General features: G+C 39.9%; 3 protein-coding genes across 4 annotated transcripts; 2 read left to right on the forward strand and 1 right to left on the reverse strand.

Annotated features, from left to right (window-relative positions):
• Window positions 1–1,825: 1,825 nt before the first annotated feature.
• LOC135595475 (digalactosyldiacylglycerol synthase 1, chloroplastic-like) lies at window positions 1,826–6,444 on the reverse strand. Of its 2 annotated transcripts, XM_065086421.1 has the most exons (4): window positions 5,652–6,444; window positions 4,645–4,677; window positions 3,660–3,747; window positions 1,873–2,208 (listed from the first exon to the last, which is right to left on the reverse strand). In XM_065086421.1, exons 1-4 carry the CDS (start codon window positions 5,793–5,795, stop codon window positions 1,925–1,927), a joined length of 549 nt encoding a protein of 182 aa, XP_064942493.1. In that variant the 5' UTR covers window positions 5,796–6,444; the 3' UTR covers window positions 1,873–1,924. The 2 variants fall into 2 exon arrangements, with proteins under 2 accessions (XP_064942494.1, XP_064942493.1); XM_065086422.1 differs by lacking the exon at window positions 4,645–4,677 and having other exon boundaries at window positions 1,826–2,208.
• Window positions 6,445–6,495: 51 nt separating this feature from the next.
• Window positions 6,496–7,320, forward strand: LOC104000538 (protein MKS1). The gene has a single exon (XM_009422622.3). The coding sequence runs from the start codon at window positions 6,496–6,498 to the stop codon at window positions 7,264–7,266; it is 771 nt and encodes a 256-aa protein (XP_009420897.3). The 3' UTR covers window positions 7,267–7,320.
• A 5,859-nt stretch (window positions 7,321–13,179) lies between these two features.
• LOC104000307 (U-box domain-containing protein 27-like) lies at window positions 13,180–14,898 on the forward strand. Its single transcript, XM_009422318.3, has one exon. The coding sequence runs from the start codon at window positions 13,194–13,196 to the stop codon at window positions 14,793–14,795; it is 1,602 nt and encodes a 533-aa protein (XP_009420593.2). The 5' UTR covers window positions 13,180–13,193; the 3' UTR covers window positions 14,796–14,898.
• Window positions 14,899–18,669: the final 3,771 nt, after the last annotated feature.

The following is an 18,669-nucleotide window of genomic DNA, read 5'->3' on the forward strand; positions in this document are numbered from 1 at the left end:
CAAAAGGTGACACGTCTCGTAGTGCTGAATTATTGGATACAGCTCGTTAATGAGTGTCAAAAGGAAAAGGTTGTGCCCTTGGAGTCTTCCCCACACCCACAATAGTCCAATGCCTGTGAGCACGTACAATTTCCTAGGGTTTTGAGCTCTCATGTCCATGTGCCATCATCTCGTGATGTTGAAGTGTTAGTGACCTAATCAAAGTTTGGGACAATCCCTGAGTTGAGGGAGGGAAAGGTGTAGAATTGGATTCAGCGGTCAATTTCTTGTGGAGTTGGTCTCCTCCTTTCGTATGCCACTTATTGAGAACGATGTGCATGCGAATTATTCTATCGTTGAAGGTGGTCCGATGACAATTATTTTGATGCATGGGCGTACAAATTCAAGTTAGCTCTATCTTAATTATTGGACTCTACATCAAGCTAATCCTTGTAATATATTTTGCACTGAGTAATATTCGTTTGGGTTGATCTTTGTTTGATCACATGAAGGATAGTGGATATTTTACGTGAGAGACGGCATCGCTTTGGAGACTTTAACGTGGAGTTGGTAGGCTAACCCAAGTTGAGGTCTATTTAAGCCTTTGGAGGAGCCCAAGCTTACCATTATGACAGCATCCACCATCACAGTTGGAGAAACCCTAATTCCATTGCAGCCAAGTCATGCAAGATTTATAATACTGATACAACTGTTAATGTTGACCAATGTCACATAATGGTTGTCACCTCTTAAGAACTGGATCACTAATAAGATGCTAATCTTTGTTTAGTTGCATGAATCATTGGGCTACTACTATTAAGTTGATCTCTAGTGAGACACCTAAGTTTGTCCGATCAAGAAGATGATGATGATGATGATAAGCATGTTCAGTTGGAATGGAATGACGTTTGAAGGGATTACTTTGATCTTTAGGTACGAACTTACCTTTAAACTCTTTGGATTTAACTCACTTAAGTTATTAAGCTATGTCATTTTGTAAGAGTCGACTTAAGAATTCGATACTATAATCATATGGATATGTCAGATTATGTGATGACAAAGACAAACGCATGTTTGTAAGAGTCGACTTAGGAATTCGATATATGTTATTTTGTAAGAGTCTACCTAGGAATTCAATATCGTAATAATATTTGAAAAACGAATATGTCAAATTATGTGATAACAAACACAAAAACATATTTTTACTAGTATCAATCGATCGAGCGGATTGAGTCGACTTAGGAATTCGATATCGTAATAATATTTGAAAAACGAATATGTCAAATTATGTGATAACAAATATAAAAACATATTTTTACTAGTATCGATCGATCGAGGGGATTTGGTCGACTAAGTACATATCAAGTGCGTGAGAGACACGACATCGCTTTGGAGACTTCGACATAGGGTTGGTAGGATAACCCAAGTCGAGATCTATTCAAACATTTGCTTATAAATACTATTATTACAATGTCCAACATTATAATTGGATAAGCTGCTCATGAATTTAAAAAAATTAAAAAAACAACTAATTTATTTATTTATTTTACCAATTCTTCATTAATAATAGAATTATATATGTGTGAATGAACCACAAATGTTTAGGTAATATACAATTGCTAGGTCATGTACAGAAGAAACAAAAGAATTATCTGAGGAAGAAAATAAAATATAGACCTTTCTCCACCTTCTCGCGATCTAGATCGCTCTCCACCTTCTTGCCACCGTCTTCTCCATCTCCTCTTTTTCTCATCCTTCTCCTCCTTCTCGTCCCTCTCCAAATTGTATTATTATAGATAATTTGACATACCAAAATGCGACATACTAGAATGATGAACCGCACACGAATTGGTCCAACCATAGACCGAGTTCAATACTTGAAAAGTGAATCTCTAGAGAAAACATAAATTGTTCAACATAATATTAAGAGAGGTTTTAACATTTGCTAATAACTAGTCCAAGATGTCCATTTCTCTACCCTAATAACTAAGCTCTCATAGGAGCTAAATGTGGGGATCTCAACACGGCACATTTTAAAGGCACCGATAACTCGCGGCTTTACCATTTTGTTCACCAAGGTCATGCTTTCGAGCACACTGGCTATTCTCAAATCAAGTTCATCACTGTTCTCATTTCCAGGTAAGGATGTGTCCTTTGCAGAAAGAGAATGATACATGAGTTGATCTTTGCGCCTACTGCATAAAGCTTCCACAATTTTGTCACATATATCTGCATCCAGTAAACCATAACATGAGATGCTATATAACCAACCACTGAAAAGTAATGGAAATGAATACATTAATAAATATAATTTCAGTAAAAGATTAGAAAATCTCATCAATAATCCACTTGGAACACATAATATCCAGAAGTATACAGTTCTAATTGTTGAATAAACACGAGCAGAATCAACACGCTAAAGCTGAAAGTATTCAAGTCTGGAACATAGACAAGCAATCATAAGCTTCTCATTATAGAATATACTTTTCTTGTTCAGTGTCATCTGGAGCTCAAGTAGCTATTAAAGAAGGCATTGTGCTCAAACATACAGAATGTATATAGTACACAACTTATTTAAAAACAACTCAACTATCTTATTTGGATAGCCTCATGATATATGTCTAAGTACATTCAGATTCAACAAAAACAAAACTTTTAAAGTGCCATCTTAATTCTAATTAAAATACTCATGTGATACATGTTGGAAATCCATACTGCCTTGTCAAGGTAGTAATCTAAACAAACGGGACAGCCCAAATCTATGCAGTGTTTCAAACAACTTATTACCATCATAAAAGATTATATTGATCCTCAGAGGTGTGGAAACTGTCATCTAAAAACTGAGAGAATAAGAATTATGAAGACATCGATCATGATCAAAGTTAGCTTGTGCAATATCCAACAGATTAAAAACAGATATTAGGAAATATGTCTGAAATCATGGTTTGAAGTTTTAATATTGGTTTCAGCTTTGGTCTTTTGTCTGAAGTAGACCATTAAGGCAGCAGTTCTAGCTCAGTTTCAGCATTTGCTACTTCAGCCACATCAAACATTAAAAAAAAAAAAGGAGATAAAATTTGCATTGTTCCATAATGGGGACTAATAGCTACAAACAAGTAAATAAATGTTGTCTAAGCCTTTTTTTCATCACAGATTAAAGAAACTTTAGACCATGTCTAATATTATTCCAACAGAAGCAGAAAGTTCCAAATGGCAATTTGTACACAAACTAGAGTTTGTTTCCATCAAGATTGTGTTAACACATTGAGTAAAATTAATGTGCAAGTCTACAAGAATAAATAGAAGAAGAAATTATGCAGTGTGCCCTTTGGATAAGAAATAAATCCCATGCAAACGAGAACAAAGAAATTGTAATATAAATGATAATTTACGAAATTTTTACGTAAAGTTGTGCTCAAACAAATTTTATCAGGGAGAGGCAGACTAGTTAAGAATCAATTGGAGCTTAAGTAGATGATGAAATCAGAAACAAGCAATATGTGCTTGCTTAAAGATCTGAAATCCAAAGGCAGCATTATCGGCTACCCATTTGAAATGATTTCACAAGATGGTTACGCCAAGGCTGGCCCAAATTACAGAACAAGATATGTTAAAAGCATGTACATGAATGGTAAATAAATTAAACAGAAATCTAGGGGTTCAATAAACAATTTGTGTACCTTGCCGTATTCCAAGCTGATTGAAAAATGGCCCAGATTGCTTAACAAAATATGCCAAAAGTTCAGGTAGATCCAATGGTGGAACTTCCTGCAATAGATAACCAGATTCTTTAGCACATCAATGACATGTCTCATATATCAGAAAAACATTAGTATTTAACAATAATAGACAAATGCTGTGTGCACTATAATTCTCATGAATAAGTTTCTTTTTAAACTTGATGCAAATAATGATGCAGGAGCTGTTTAGTCTTCTCCATAGGTGAGTCATAATCATGTTACATTATAGTCAAGTTTTAGATATGTCTGGTTGGCTCCTACTTAGATTGAATTGTCATTTTAGGCAAGGTCTTCAATTTTGAAAAATACCGACCGGTACGGGTGATACGTACCGATCCATCAATAGACCGGTACATGGATTGCCGGTTACAAGACGATATATATATATATGTGATGTTGTCAAGGCGACGTCGCCCCGCCTAGGGAGAAGAGAGAGGCGACGTTGCTTGTCGCCGAATTTTTATTTTATTATATATATATATATATATATACCGAACGATATACCGCTAGGTATATAGTATCGTATCGTACCAAGTGAATGTCGAAACTCCGATACGGTACGATATTTCAATCCTTGATTTTAGGTATAGCTTAAGATTTTTTTACATGAATTTTTTTATGAATTTGGGTCCATATTTTTTAGCTCCTATTTTAGAGCTTATCTAAGCCATGTTTTAAGTTGAATTTTTCAGCTTAAGTCTCATTTAGATATCAACAGGGAGAGAAGAGCCCTTGTGCAGTTAGATATCTTCCATTTTCTATCGCTAGTCTACTTCTTCCTTCCCTGTTCTCTAATTTCGAACATATAATATAATGAATTAAGCTCAGGTATCACATTTGCATTAGGTACTATATTGAATGGACAATATTCTATATGACATTAAACAATAAAATAACAGAAATAAAAAGACAACCTACAACCAACCTTCGACTCTTGGCGCTCCTTCACAAATGATCCCTGCAACACAAAGATAACAGCAAATAAAAAATGATACTTTCAGATGGAATGTATGCCAGATTAATCAACATACAGCAAATCACAAAAAAAATTCTGATTTGGAAAAGGTTTATTCATAGTAACTCAATACGTAAAGTCTAAAAAGGAACTCAATTTCATCCAGACTGAATAATACCAACAGTATTCCACCAGTCCATGTGTAAATTGGGCCACCCGCATCTTCTTTTTTCCATTATTTAAGCGACAATTTTATTGTTTTTTAAGGTAGAATCGTGGACTTTTAGGGATCACAAGCAACATCTCTCTCTCTCTCTCTCTCTCTTTCTGCTCTCTGTTGTCCTCTCTACTCCACTCTTCATCTCCCTCTTCACTCCTCTCTTTGTCACTCAACTGCTGCGGCCCCGCCACCCACATCATTCAAAATGCTTAAATTAAAGTAATTTTTTGCCTCTATCAACTATAATCAGCAAATCAAGTATCTAATGAATTTGGATATGGTGAAGCATCAATTATTAGCAAAAGATATAACATGCTGCAAAAATAGCAAAAAAGAAGCCCCACAAAGAGAAGGAATCGGAAGAATTCATTTTCATAAAGAAGTTGAACACATCGCAATTGATAGTGAGAAATCAAGGGAATATTATGATTCCATCAGTTGTCTCAGTTGCCTTCTCCACATATTGTAGTTCCAGTATAGTGCCCTCAGATTTTGCAGTTATACAGGAGAGAATCCATGGTTTTCTTAAGCTCAATCTAGCATCTTGGCAGTTCAACCAAAATTACCAAGTTTGTCACATCTTGATAACCTCCCAAATCTTAAATTCTCATGCTTTGAGCATAATTTGCAGAAAAATAAAAGAAAAATAAAAAACCTAAGCATTCGACAAATCTTCTTGATTTATTGAATGCTTAGGGTTTTTAATCTTTTTTTCTCCTGGGATTAATGCACTATTACGGAAGACAAGTGAACTCACCAGGCTCGATTTCAGTTTTTCGACGAGCTCGTTGCTCGTGGACTGGCTCTTCCGTTCCAACTCCTTCAGCCCTGTCTTGAGGATCCGAATGGGCTCCCACTCCCTCCCTTGCTCCTCCTCCTCCACCCCCTTCCACCGCACCATCCTCCAGCTGTGGCCCTTGACCTTGCCGACATCGAGGACCGCCCCGACCTCGTCCACCTCTGAGACGATAGCGTTTCGGATGGCGGACAGATCGATGCGGATGGTGGCCTTGGGACTCCACTTCTCGAGCACCCTCCTGCTGAAGTCCGGCGACGAGCAGGCCCGACGGATCTCAGACAGCTTGGGCTGGATGCGCTTGACGAACTCGAGCTCCGGCGGGGAAGGCCGGGGCGGCGTGGACAGGACGGCGGCGGAGGATAAGTATTTATTAGATTAAGACGACTCTGATGAAAGTCCAACTTAACACTTAGTAAATTTTATTTTATTATATTATTATCGTGATTAGATCATAAGTATTCGAACTCGTTTTAGATCCATTTTATTCTCTCATCTCAAATCTGACTCGAATATCCAGTGAAAAGTGAGCTCATCAAATTTCCAGAGTCACGAAATCTAATCAAAACATGCCCGATCTACTTGATGATGACAAGGATGACATCTGAAAGCCAATATTTCCCTCTCTCGGTGTGTATTTACCTCTAAACTCTTCGTTTCTAGCTTAAGCATCCAAAGGTTATTATCGAGCATGTTTATAATGTTGTTTTGTAAGAGTCAAAGGGTATCTGATAGAGAACGGGTCATGTCAGATGATCCGACGACACCAAACGACGGTATTGATGACTTCCTCCGCATATGTTAAATGAGCAGCTCGACGCACGTTGTTCGTCCAACTCCATCTTGGTCTTCCTGTTTTGCCTTTGCATGCGGCAACGCTGTCCATCCAGCGAGCCATTCCGTGTTTTGTGCGGATTCTTCCTCGCCTCCTCACTCTTCAGCCTTGCTCGAGAAGACCATGGATCCCTCGGAATCCCGGCCATCGCCGCGCCGGCAGGTCCAAGGCCCCAGGCCCACCCCACTCAAGGTCTTCAAAGACTCCTACAAGATCAAGAAGCCCCCGGTGGCACCGCCGCCACGCGTTCCCCTCGTCATCTACGCCGTCTCCCCCAAGATCATCCACGCCCTGCCCGGCGAGTTCATGACTCTGGTCCAGCGGCTCACGGGCCCGAGTTCCTCCGCCGACCCTTCGCCCACCGGCGAGCTCTCCCCCGCCTCCCGCATCGCCGCGTTCGAGCGGGCGACGCCGACGCACGCGGGGGACCGAGCGGGAACCGACGGCGTGGACCAGCTGGGGATCGAGCGGTGGCCGACGCTGGACCGGCCCGCCTCGTTCCCGGGGATCCTGTCGCCGTTGCCGTGGGCGCTGCCGCCGATATCTCCGAAGCTGTTCTCGCCATCGTTCGACCCCAGCGTGTTCAGCATCTTGCAGGAATTGAGCCCAGTTTTCGGCAGCAGCAGCAGCAGTGGAGGAAAAGCCTTCCTAACAAGTCCTAGTAATAGTTTCTTGTCGACTCCAATTGTTCCTTCTCCGGGAGCTTGCTGGGATCTGCTAAGTCAATTCCCAGATTTGTAGAGAAGACGAAGAAAATATAACGAAAGAATGGAGAAACGTTCAATCACCGTATAAGTCATGACATATGGACTACAACCTCCGTCTTTCACTAGTGATCATACGAACAACTTTTCTACGTGGACTTCCCATATAGGCATTAGATTTCCTGACCATAGCAGGAAAGATAAGATACTGGCGAGCATGACAAGAAAAAAGCATTCTATTAATTTGATGTTTATGTCAAAATTATGAGCTTGGCCCCTGCAGAAAATGAAAGCGATGGAAAGCATAGGAGATCAAGTTCATCTCTCCAAGAAGCCATGAGTGACTTCATAATTTAAGGATTATGCTGTCAGTGTTTCATGCTATGCTACCCTAATTATTTGGGATCGACTACATAAATCTTTTATCATCATTGAGATTTATTAAAAACCATATATTTAAACCATTAATGAAACAGAATCTGCCTAAAGATACCTATAACAATTATTTCAGATGTAAAACCAAATCTGGACAATTTCTAAAAACCCATGATTAGAAATGGAATTGCAGGTGATGCTTTCACATCAAGAAGTTGGCTCACCCAGAAACACACACAAGTTTGTCAGAATATAGTGATACCTTGCAGAAATCCATTACAGTCACCTGAAACACTAACATATTGTATCTCCTATTGAGAAATTTAAGGATCAAGTGCTGTTCAAAAGCATTTCATGATGAGTATGAACATCTTGTTTCATATCCAGATTCCAGTAGAATGATACCCCACTCCATATTAGTATGAAAAATGGCTAAACAGATCGATCATGTTTACCACTATTTTTTTTTGGGTAATTTGTGAGCCATAAACCAGAAAGTTTCTGAAACCTAACATTTTGCTGACAATAGTAATTCAAGCACTAAAATCACTGAAGGGGTCTCTCTGAACACTAAAAAAACATCTTATAAACCTTGTTGAGACTCGAAACATCTAACTGAAAGATAATTGAAGGTTCCCGATTTCAGCAATGATTAAACAATTACAAATTATCCACTATTAGAATAATTGGTTTCAAGTCATCAAAAGTGTACTTATTCATAGAGTCAACAGATGCCTAGGTCTAGATTTTTCTTGAACTGTCAAAATCAGGGATATGAGATTTCTACGGCACAAAAAACTTATGCAACCAATTTAAACATCTTCTGATATAACCAGCCACTGAATGCTACTCATTCTCATCATGAACATTAAACTGAGAAATATAAGGAAATAGTACAAGTAGCAACATCCAAAGAAATCATGCCAAGCAAGAATGTGCTAACTGTAAGCTTCTTACCCAAAATCCATATAGCAACCAGTAGGACTTGCGAACTTGAAAGCTGACATTTTACATCTATCTCTATGTAGCCATAACATGCAGTTAAACTAACAAGAAAGGAAAGAGATGGTGATCAAGAGGCTGAAAGTTCAATCGGCAAATCTTATCTCAGTATATACTGAAAGAATAAGTTTTTATAACAAGCATCAATTCATGCTAAACTTAGCTCAGGATTTATAATCTTTATGAATGATAGCATAAGAGGAGAACAAACAGTTCACGCTGCAGACTTTCTGTTAATGTCAGAATTCTGGATTATTCATGATGGACTACAAAAGGATATACAGTTGAGTATCACAATATTTTCGTGTGTTTGTTGATGATATAGTTCCTATCCCAAACAAAGAACAATCCTTGGTGTGTGAATGTAAATGTGATAAAGTGGAGCCATATAACTAGGGAGAACAACAATGAAGTACATAAGCTTGCAAATTTTCTAGATTAACTTCTGCATCAAAGTTTTGGAGCCTTTACAATTCTTTTGATGTGCCAGATGAACTTGTACTTTTGTCTAATGATATTGAATGAATGATTGTGCTAAAAAAATCTGTTGAGATTTATTAAACAGCTGAAAAGGCTCAAAAGAAATCAACTTTTCTACAAAGTCATGTGTAAATCATACAGTTCGAATTTCATAGTATAAGACACAATCCAAACTAGTCAGTTGCCTCCACATGCGCAAGCAAAGAAGAAACTCAAATGCTCTCAAGGAACCACCAGTACAAACTCTCAGCGAAAGGCAATGGGCATGATGAATGGGAGTGATCAAGTGATTGGACAAAACGTAATTCCAAATAAAACACATTTCAAACATCTCCCACATAGAGCTTCAACAAGCAAATCTAGTCCCTACTTCCACACTAATGGTGATTCAGTTGTCATTTCACAAGAATCTAAGAGCATGGCTTGAATGTCTGACATATATCTAAAAGCACAACCAGCAGAACGAGAAATCAGTGGAATGACAATTCTTCGATGGTCATTTATTCTAAGACTAGGAAAAACCTAACTCTTTCATTTCTCGTGGTAGATAAAATGACTCTTCCACTTCTCATGGTAGCTGACTACACTACAAGCGCACAGTGGAACACTACCACACACCCCATGGAACAGACAAACATGAAGGCCTCATCACAGAGCATCATGAATCAGTGTATACTATCTTCTTCTTAGGGCAGCTGCAAAAGTTGAGACTGTCTTTGCAACAGTGGAGAAAGAATGGATGAAGTCATCTAGAAAGGGCTGGTTGCAGTGATGGCTGAATACTTTTAGATGTGCAACCATGAAAAGCCAGATGATTAGGAGGGAGATAGCCAGTGCATTGATGAGGGTAGAAGAGAGTCTCTGTTGACTCATAGCACTCCACCAAGAATCACACATGTTTTTTACGAAGTACACTATGTATGCAGCAAGAAAGACGTGGCTGATCACATCTCAAAAATTATATGCATGCCAGTTAAGAGCTTATAAAGAAGGAAAATAAGGGTAAAGTTTTAGCAAGTAATCTACACCATTTTGGCAAAAAATAAAAATAAATCCCATAATTTACATATTGGATGATATGATAAAGTCATTTCTTAACAATGTTTCCATGAAGTCGTCTAACAAAATTTTCTTCTAATGCAAGTTAGGATCCTACTCTAGATTAATGGTTAGGGCAAACAGGAAGACGGATCCTTCCAAAGACATAACAACCATTTGCCAAGAACACAGGTCAAGAACACAACAGTTTCTGTGATTCAAGGACTGATGAAATTAATTTGATCAAACTTTGTCAAAAGCCCCATTTTTGAGGCAGTTTGAATAATGTATTTTTATAATATCAAAATTCAACAGCTTATTGAAAATCTACCTTCAGCACCACACCATCTTTGTGGTACTTGTACTAATGGCTGTAAGGACGTAGGTATTCATGCATGAATTCCCTTTCTGATGGATAAACAAAATTGTGCAGGAAAAATATTTTTGGTGCAATAACTATGAATTAGTTGGTTTAGTAAAGATTAAGATGGCCATGTTAGAAAGCATGAAAAGATTCACTAGACAGGCGGATACATGGATCATGCAGTGTGGTAGGATTGAATAGAAAAACCATTTGAGCCAATAGTTGCTACAGTGGCAAAATCCCATACCACATTTTAAATTATTCATAGAAAATGAACCTCCAATGGACATGGTCATCGACTTTGAATCACATAATCTTAGCCCTTAGCTTCCAATAACTAGCCTCTTCCTCACAAACTTTATGGGGTTTATTTGGATGATCACATCAACTTTGGTGGAATTTGCATAATAGATCTCCACACAAAATAGAGAATTCAAGGGCAATATGATGTTAGCTTTTCTCTACCTTCAGATAAATAATGTTGTTGCTTGTTCCATTTTCCGAGATCCATATGCAAAACCTTTGGGTCAACAGAGTAGCAACAATAATGAATGGATGGATGGTGTGAACTCTAAAGCCTGTAAAAATACCCAAATATCCGACACTAGCAATCAGTCATTCTCTGTAGGTTTTCTAGCCTGCATGATTTGGTGAGGGTGTGGAGATGGACAGGTGGATGGTTGGATGGTGTTGATGGTAGTGCAATGGTTGAGGTGTCGGCCATAGGAAGTTGACACAAAATGCGAATAGTCATATCTACAGGGATATACACCTTAAAGTACGTTTTGCAAATATAACAAAGGATGTCTACAGTTGGTGGAATCCAAGTCAAAGGATGTCTACAGTTGTGAATAGTCATATCAGTACTACTTTACTTTTAAAACATTTGGTGGAATCCAAGTCAAACTGTTAGACTTTTACAGTTGTTTTCTGGCCCACTTTTGAAATGGTCAAGGACTTTGACTCCCATGTCATCCGCTCGTCTTAAATGAAAGCCAACTGACATCTGAAGTTTGATCTGAGACGTGGGCTATCCTTCAACCAAGCACCAAAAATTTCATTGACTTGGGCCTTTGACTTGTCAAATGGGAAAACGTTTGAAGTGTGCCATCAGTGATGGGAAAACGTTGAAGTTCACAGTGAGTGAGCTTGAGCAAGGCTGTCATCTTAGAAACCTTGAACCAAACTCGTTGGTGGGGACTACTACACTAAGTGATCTTGAAATTTTCATTTAAAGCTTCCCAACAAGAAAGCTGAAACACTTGGAATACCACCTAAATATTTTGACCCCAATAAGTAGAAAAGAATGACTAAGTTACAGTTGTACTTAATAACATTTTAATTCATAGTCAATTAAGGACTGCTACTCATGATTTATATTGGGACATGCGTCGAACAATGATGTTGAGAATACTCTGCTGACATTAGGTACTGATTTGAGACGATCTCATACATCAAACCTCACTGAAATTGTAGTTAGGTATGTGATAGAGCTTATGTATGAAATCATACAGTTGCACGTTGATGTTTACAAGGAAAAAATCTATAGTTCAACTTTTGAGGGTAAAAGACATGCAAAAAAAGAGAGCAAAACAAAAACTAATGGTTTGAGACGAGATGACCAGATGATTAAGGCTTAAGCAAGTATTGAAGATGAAATGAACAAATCTAGCTCAACAAAAAAAGGTCCACTGGTTTTGAACATATGTTGGGGAAGGGCTGGAACTTGACTTTAATTTTTGGATTTCTACGTGATCCTAAATGGATGGTTTGCATTGATTGGATTAAAAACAACAGCTGACAAGAATAGACAGAATATATGACATATTAGGGGACGAGAACCAGAGGATTTATACTAGAGGTCAGGTGAAGCCTATTGACACTGTGCAAATTAAGGATGATTTGGAATCCACATATGGGCATAGGACTTCATTTTAAATTATATTGTTTAATTTACAATTCTAGCTCTTGTGAGATGGAATACAATTAAGCTTCATAATATTGTGTTCAGCAAAATAATAAAACGAACACAGAAATCATTTCTAAGCTCGACTCTAGCTGTAACGTGAACATCAATCCAAATTTTTCATGGAAAACTACAATCATGTTCAATTGTCAAATCACAAGCTGCAACCTAGTCAAACTTCACCTACTTCTCCTTAAGATTTTCCATTCTTTTTTTTCTGTATTCGGTTCTAGATTGTAAAAATAAGTTCTTTTGACTCCCAAAAGAACAAGACTCAAAGGAGAGATTGACCAAGATAAAAAAAAACCAGCAAGCTTCACGCCAAATCCCAAGCTAAGCTCCTATTAAAAACCAAGAAAAATCCATGATGAAGGACAAGTTGCAATTATATACTAAAACAAAAAAAAAAACTAATTTTTAAAGTTGAATTATCACCCCCAAACAGAAATCTTGAACTTTCATTATGACTGCAACAGGAATGATATCAGATAAGCTTAAAACTGTTCGATAAGAACGCGGAAACCAAACGAGTCAAAGGAAAGCAACCACTAACCAGTACTCGAGAACCCAAAGTCGCGTGCGTGCACCTTCTTCTGCACAGGTGGGGCCCGTCTCCTACGTGGTTGTTGTCCGCGTTGGCTTGTTTCCAAGTCTCCCATATTTATTGCGCTTGGGAAGACCAGCAAAACGCCATCGACCAATATAAAGCTTAAGCGCCTACGACAAATCCACGAAAAAAATGTCACCCTGTCCCTCTCCTACATTTATTACTGTTGTTTCGCCCACCCCGAGCCAACATTTTCCTCACCTTTGTTCCGATCATCCACATTTGACCAAAGACCAAACCAGCTTGCCCGTTCAACGCATCTTTTGGAATAATAGTAGTATATGTAGTAGAGAAGGCATTCTCTACCTTTCCTACCTTTACCTCCTCCAACATCATATATGCTTCCAGAACTGTTCTCCTGCAATCTCTTCGAACACCTGTAAGCAAAGAGACAAGAAGCGAAGGTTTGAGGGAAATATTATGATGAGGAGGAAGCAAGAGAGACTGGAGCAGGGATTGCAGGTGAAGGTACCGAGCCCGTTCCGGTGCCCCATATCGCTGGACGTGATGCGGTCACCCGTAAGCCTGTGTACCGGCGTAACTTACGACCGCGCCTCGATCCAACGGTGGCTTGAATCCGGAAACACCACGTGTCCGGCCACAATGCTCCCTCTCCCCTCCACCGACCTCGTCCCCAATCTCACCCTGCAACGCCTCATCCACGTCTGGTCCTCCTCCGCTGCCTCCGCCGCCGCTTCCCCCACCCCTCTCGTTTCCCGCCGCATCGCCGGAGGCATCATTCGCGAGCTCCGCTCCGCCTCTTCCTCCACCAGTGACGACGATCTCGTGCCCCAGCTCCGCAAGCTCGCCGACTTCTTCTCCGCTGACAACGTCGACGATACCGACAAGAACGACCTCGTCAATGCGGGCGGCTGCGCCTCCGTTCTCGTGTCTCTTCTCCTCGGAAGAGATTTCAAGTTGGAGAGCTTGGTGGAGGTGGCTAGGATTCTCGCCTTCATCCTGACCTCCGATTTCGTCGAAGAGAGCAACAAGAAGATCGCGGTCTCCCATCTTTGCACCGATCTCGATCGATCGGTTTCAGCTTTGATTCGAGTTTTGAGGGATGGCAACGGCTTGGAGTCGCGAATTGACGCGGCGATTGTTCTTGACGCGATCATCGCCGCGTCTGATGCGGGAACGAAGGTCCTGATCGCCGAGGAGGTACTTATCAGAGAGCTGGTCCGGCTGATCGAGCCATCCGATGAGAAGGGAGCTGCGATGGATCGCCGGGCAGTCGAGGCGGGCCTGGGATGCCTGGCGAGGATCTCGGCGGCGAAGCGGGCCCGCCCGCGGGTGGTCCGCGCGGGGGTGGTCCCAGCGCTGGCGCGGGTGCTGATGGCAAACGCAGCGGTCGCGCCGGCTGCCACGGCGGAGAAGGCGCTGCGGGTGATGGAGGCGGCCGCGGGGTGCGCGGAGGGCCGGGCGGCGATCTGCGAGGACGGGGCGGCGGCGGCCACTGCGGTGGTGGCGAGGATGGTGAAGGCCGGGAGGGAGGGAGCCGAGTCGGCGGTGGCGGTGCTGTGGAGCGTGTGCCAAGCGTTCCGGGACCGGCGGGCGGTGGAGGCGGTGGCCGCGGCGGAGGGAGGGGCGACGAAGATGCTGCTGCTGATGCAGAGCGGGTGCTCCCCGGCGGCGAGGCAGATGGCGGCCGACCTGCTCAAGATCTACCGCGTGAACTCCAAGAGCCGCCTCGCGGGGTACGATACCAAGACGACCCACATCACCCCCTTCTGATCCCAACAAACCACAGACAAAAATAGAATAAAACAAAAAAGAATTTGTAAATTGACAGAAAAATTTTTATAGATGAAAAGTGACACAAAAATGATGAATCTAACTTTTACTTGTTGATGATGTTCATATAAGACATAATGAGCAAATAATAGTGATGCGAATGGCCATTCCACCATAACATCATGCATAACGTTAGCGGTGGTTCAGTGCTTCTTTACCGAGAGACTTCGCGTGATGATGTATGGGGTGAAGGAACGGTTAGTATTTGTGCTCTCGACATGCATCCTTAATGGATGGGTTCACAAACAAGCCATCTTATTCATACACACATAATTATGTGTGGCACAAACACAAAACTACGTCGGTTTTATTCATTTTTAAGCTAAAAGTCATCTTCTTTTTCTTCTTTCATTAGGAAGCTCGATATGGCCGACTTATTGTCATGGTTTATAGGGTTGGTGGATATCAATAACCCAAGTGGTTCTTTTAGACTTAACATTGACTTTAGGGGGACAAGCATTAGTCAATTAGTGGGCTTAAGTAAGAACCCATATCCTTGACTTTGTGCCAAAAATAAAAAATTCTTTTTAATTCTGAACTGAAGCCCAAAAAAAATTTTGATGCCAAAAACTTTGGCCAACTTTTAATGTTTATCCTTTCATGATAAGTGATTTCTGGATTTTACCTCTAAATTCAAGTTTAAGATATGTGCTATTACAAAATCTTAAAAATATAAATATATAATTATATAACATATTATATTATTCAAATTTATATTTGTTAGTTTGGCAAGTCCCATAGTCTCACATAGGGAAAATCAGACTTGTTGTCTCGTATTGGAACTATAAATGAGGGTCTGGGTTTTGAAGTCAGATGTACCACAAGCAGCACAAGAGGCAATACAAGAAAACCTACTTACGGTTTGGGTTTTTCTTGTTTAGTAAGCTGAAAGTGTTTTATGTCCTAGGAACATCTTCCTAAGGCATTTGTAAGTGTCCCTCTTTTATAGTAGTAATTTGCTCTTCATTCGTCCGTGGATGTAGGTCAATTGACCGAACCACGTATATCTGGTGTTCTAGTGTTCTTGTCGCTTTTATTCTTTCCGCTTTATTGTCTTTGTTGGGTTGCCAAAATTACCTTATGGTAAATTTTCTACGGCTAGCTCTAACAAACTAGTATCAAAGCCTGGTTCTGGGATCTTTTAGTAACGATGACAATAACAAAGATTGTTGTCGAGAAATTCGATAGAAATGTCAACTTCGGCATGTAGCAACTCAAGATGGAGGCCATTCTGGTTCAAGACGGAATTGATTTGGCACTTCAGGGTGTTGAGAACATTCCAAATGGTACATCAAAGGAAGATCTTGCGGGTATGGATAAGAAGGCCCGATCCAGCATCATTCTAAATCTCTCTAACGAGGTTTTACGGGGGGTAACTACAAAGACTACGACTAAGAGCATATGAGACAAGCTTAAAGCCTTGTACATGAAGAGGACAGTGGAGAATCGTCTTTACTTGAAGCAGAGTCTATATATGCTTCGGATGACTGAAGGTACATCTATACTCTCACATCTTGATAAGTTTGATTCTTTGGTTATAGATTTGGAGAATATATATGCAAAAATTGATGATGAGGATAAGGCTTTGTTACTCTTGTGTTCTCTTCCCCAATCTTTTAAGCATTTCCGTGATACTTTGATTTATGGAAAAGAAATAGTTTTGTATCAAGAAATTAAATCTGCATTGAAATCTAAGGAGCAGATAGACAGGAATATCACTGGGGAAAGTAGAGAGAATCAGGCTGAGGGTCTGGTTGTTAGGGGGAGAATGGATAAAAGAGAATTTGACAGTAGTAGATCTAAATCTAGATCTAAATCCAGACATAGAAATTTGGAATGCAGATATTGTCATAAAATGAGGCACATTAAATCTGATTGCTTTAAATTAAAAAATAAATTAAAGCAAAAGGAAAAAATTGTTGAGAAAACTATTGAATCCGCTGAAGTTAGTGTAACAACTGATGAGAATGTTGGAAATATTTTTCTGCTATTGATGACAGGACGATATCTAAAAATGAATGGATTTTAGATTCGGATTGTTCTTATTACATGTGTCCCAATAGGGATTTGTTTTCCACATATGAATCTTGTAACGGTGGAATTGTTTTGATGGGCAATAATGCCGCATGTGATGTTGTTGGTAGAGGCACAATACAAATTAAAATGCATGATGGTATTGTGAGGACGCTCACTAATGTTAGACATGTTCCTGATTTAAAAAAGAATCTATCTCTTTAGGCACCCTAGAGGCCCTTGGGTGTAAATACACAACTAAAGGTGGAGTTATGAAAGTTTCTAGAAGTGTCCTTATTGTTATGAAAGCTTGTAGGTCTGGTAGCTTGTATATTCTGCAGGGAACTACTGTCACAGGTTCGGTTGCAGTTTCGTCATCATCATTGTCTGATTCAGACATCACCAAATTATGACATATGCGTTTGGGTCATATGAGCGAAAAAGGTTTGAGCATATTGAGCAAAAGGGGTCTACTTTGCGGACAGAGTACTGGGCCACTTGATTTTTGTGAACACTGCATTTTTGAAAAGCAAAAAAAAGTCAACTTCACTTCTTCGGCAGTTCACAAAACAAAAAGTACTCTTGACTATATTCATTCAGACCTTTGGGGTCCAGCTCATGTTCAATCTAAGGGTGGTGCCAAGTATATGTTGACTTTCATTGATGATTATTCCAGAAAAGTTTGGGTTTATTTTCTGAAGCATAAAAATGATGTTTTTCTAACCTTTAAACAATGGAAGGCTTTGATTGAGAAGCAAACAGGTAAACAGATTAAGCGGCTTCGAACATATAATGACATGGAATTTTGTGAAGGTGACTTTAATGAATTCTGCAAAAATGAAGGAATTGCTCGGCATCGCACTATTAGGAAGACACTTCAACAAAATGGTGTGGCCGAACGTATGAACAAAACACTCTTGGAGAGAGCAAGGTGTATGATCTCAAATGCAGGGTTGACAAAAGACTTTTAGGCAGAGGCGATTAATATGGCCTGTTACGTTATCAACCGTGCTCCTTCTGCAGCACTTGACTTTTAAACTCCAGAGGAAGTTTGGTCAGGTACTCCTGCTGATTATTCTGATTTTAAAATTTTTGGGTGTCCAACATACATGCATGTAAATGAAGGAAAATTAGAGTCTTAGGCTAAAAAGTGCATTTTTCTTGGATATGCTTCTGGGGTGAAAGGATACAGATTATGGTGTTCTGATCCCAAATCCCCAAAATTTATAATCAATAGAGATGTTACTTTTGATGAATTATCTATGTTATCTTCCAAAGAAGAATCTACGAGTTGTACAAATGATAGTGCGCAGAAGCAAGTGAAGCTTGAGATTGGGAGTTCAGATTCCTTTAAGTCGAACTCTTCTACTCAAAGAATACCAGTAAGTGGTCCCGAGTCTACTGATGCAAATGATCCAGAGGAAGAGCAATATTCCATAGCCAAGGATAGACTATGGAGAAATATTCGACCACCACAAAGATATACAAATTTGGTTGCATATGCTTTGTCTGTTGCAAAAGAGACAAATGAAGTTGGTGAGCCTACTTCCTACTCAGATGCAGTTTCTTGTGATAATTCCGATAAGTGGTTGATTGCGATGAATGAAGAAATAGAATATCTTCATCGGAATAGAACTTGGGATCTTGTGAAGCTGTCTTTGGGTAAGAAAATTGTTGGATGCAAATGAGATACTAGTGTTGAGGGAAAAGTCCTTGTTCAGAAAATTCATACGAAGGACAATCCAGCTGATCTGTTTACGAAGCCTCTTCTGGTTTACAAGTTCAAGCAGTGCTTGGACTT

This window comes from Musa acuminata, chromosome BXJ1-10, assembly GCF_036884655.1.
Source record: "Musa acuminata AAA Group cultivar baxijiao chromosome BXJ1-10, Cavendish_Baxijiao_AAA, whole genome shotgun sequence".
Lineage (NCBI taxonomy): Eukaryota > Viridiplantae > Streptophyta > Magnoliopsida > Zingiberales > Musaceae > Musa > Musa acuminata.

Coding starts and splice junctions, on each gene's coding strand:
- LOC135595475 (XM_065086421.1), bottom strand. CDS start 5,795: ATGGTGCGGTGGAAGGGGGTGGAGGAGGAGGAGCAAGGGAGGGAGTGG. Junction 4,678..5,651: donor AAAAACTGAAATCGAGCCTG/GTGAGTTCACTT, acceptor TTTGTGTTGCAG/GGATCATTTGTGAAGGAGCG. Junction 2,209..3,659: donor TCAGCTTGGAATACGGCAAG/GTACACAAATTG, acceptor TACTGGATGCAG/ATATATGTGACAAAATTGTG.
- LOC104000538 (XM_009422622.3), top strand. CDS start 6,496: ATGAGCAGCTCGACGCACGTTGTTCGTCCAACTCCATCTTGGTCTTCC.
- LOC104000307 (XM_009422318.3), top strand. CDS start 13,194: ATGTCACCCTGTCCCTCTCCTACATTTATTACTGTTGTTTCGCCCACC.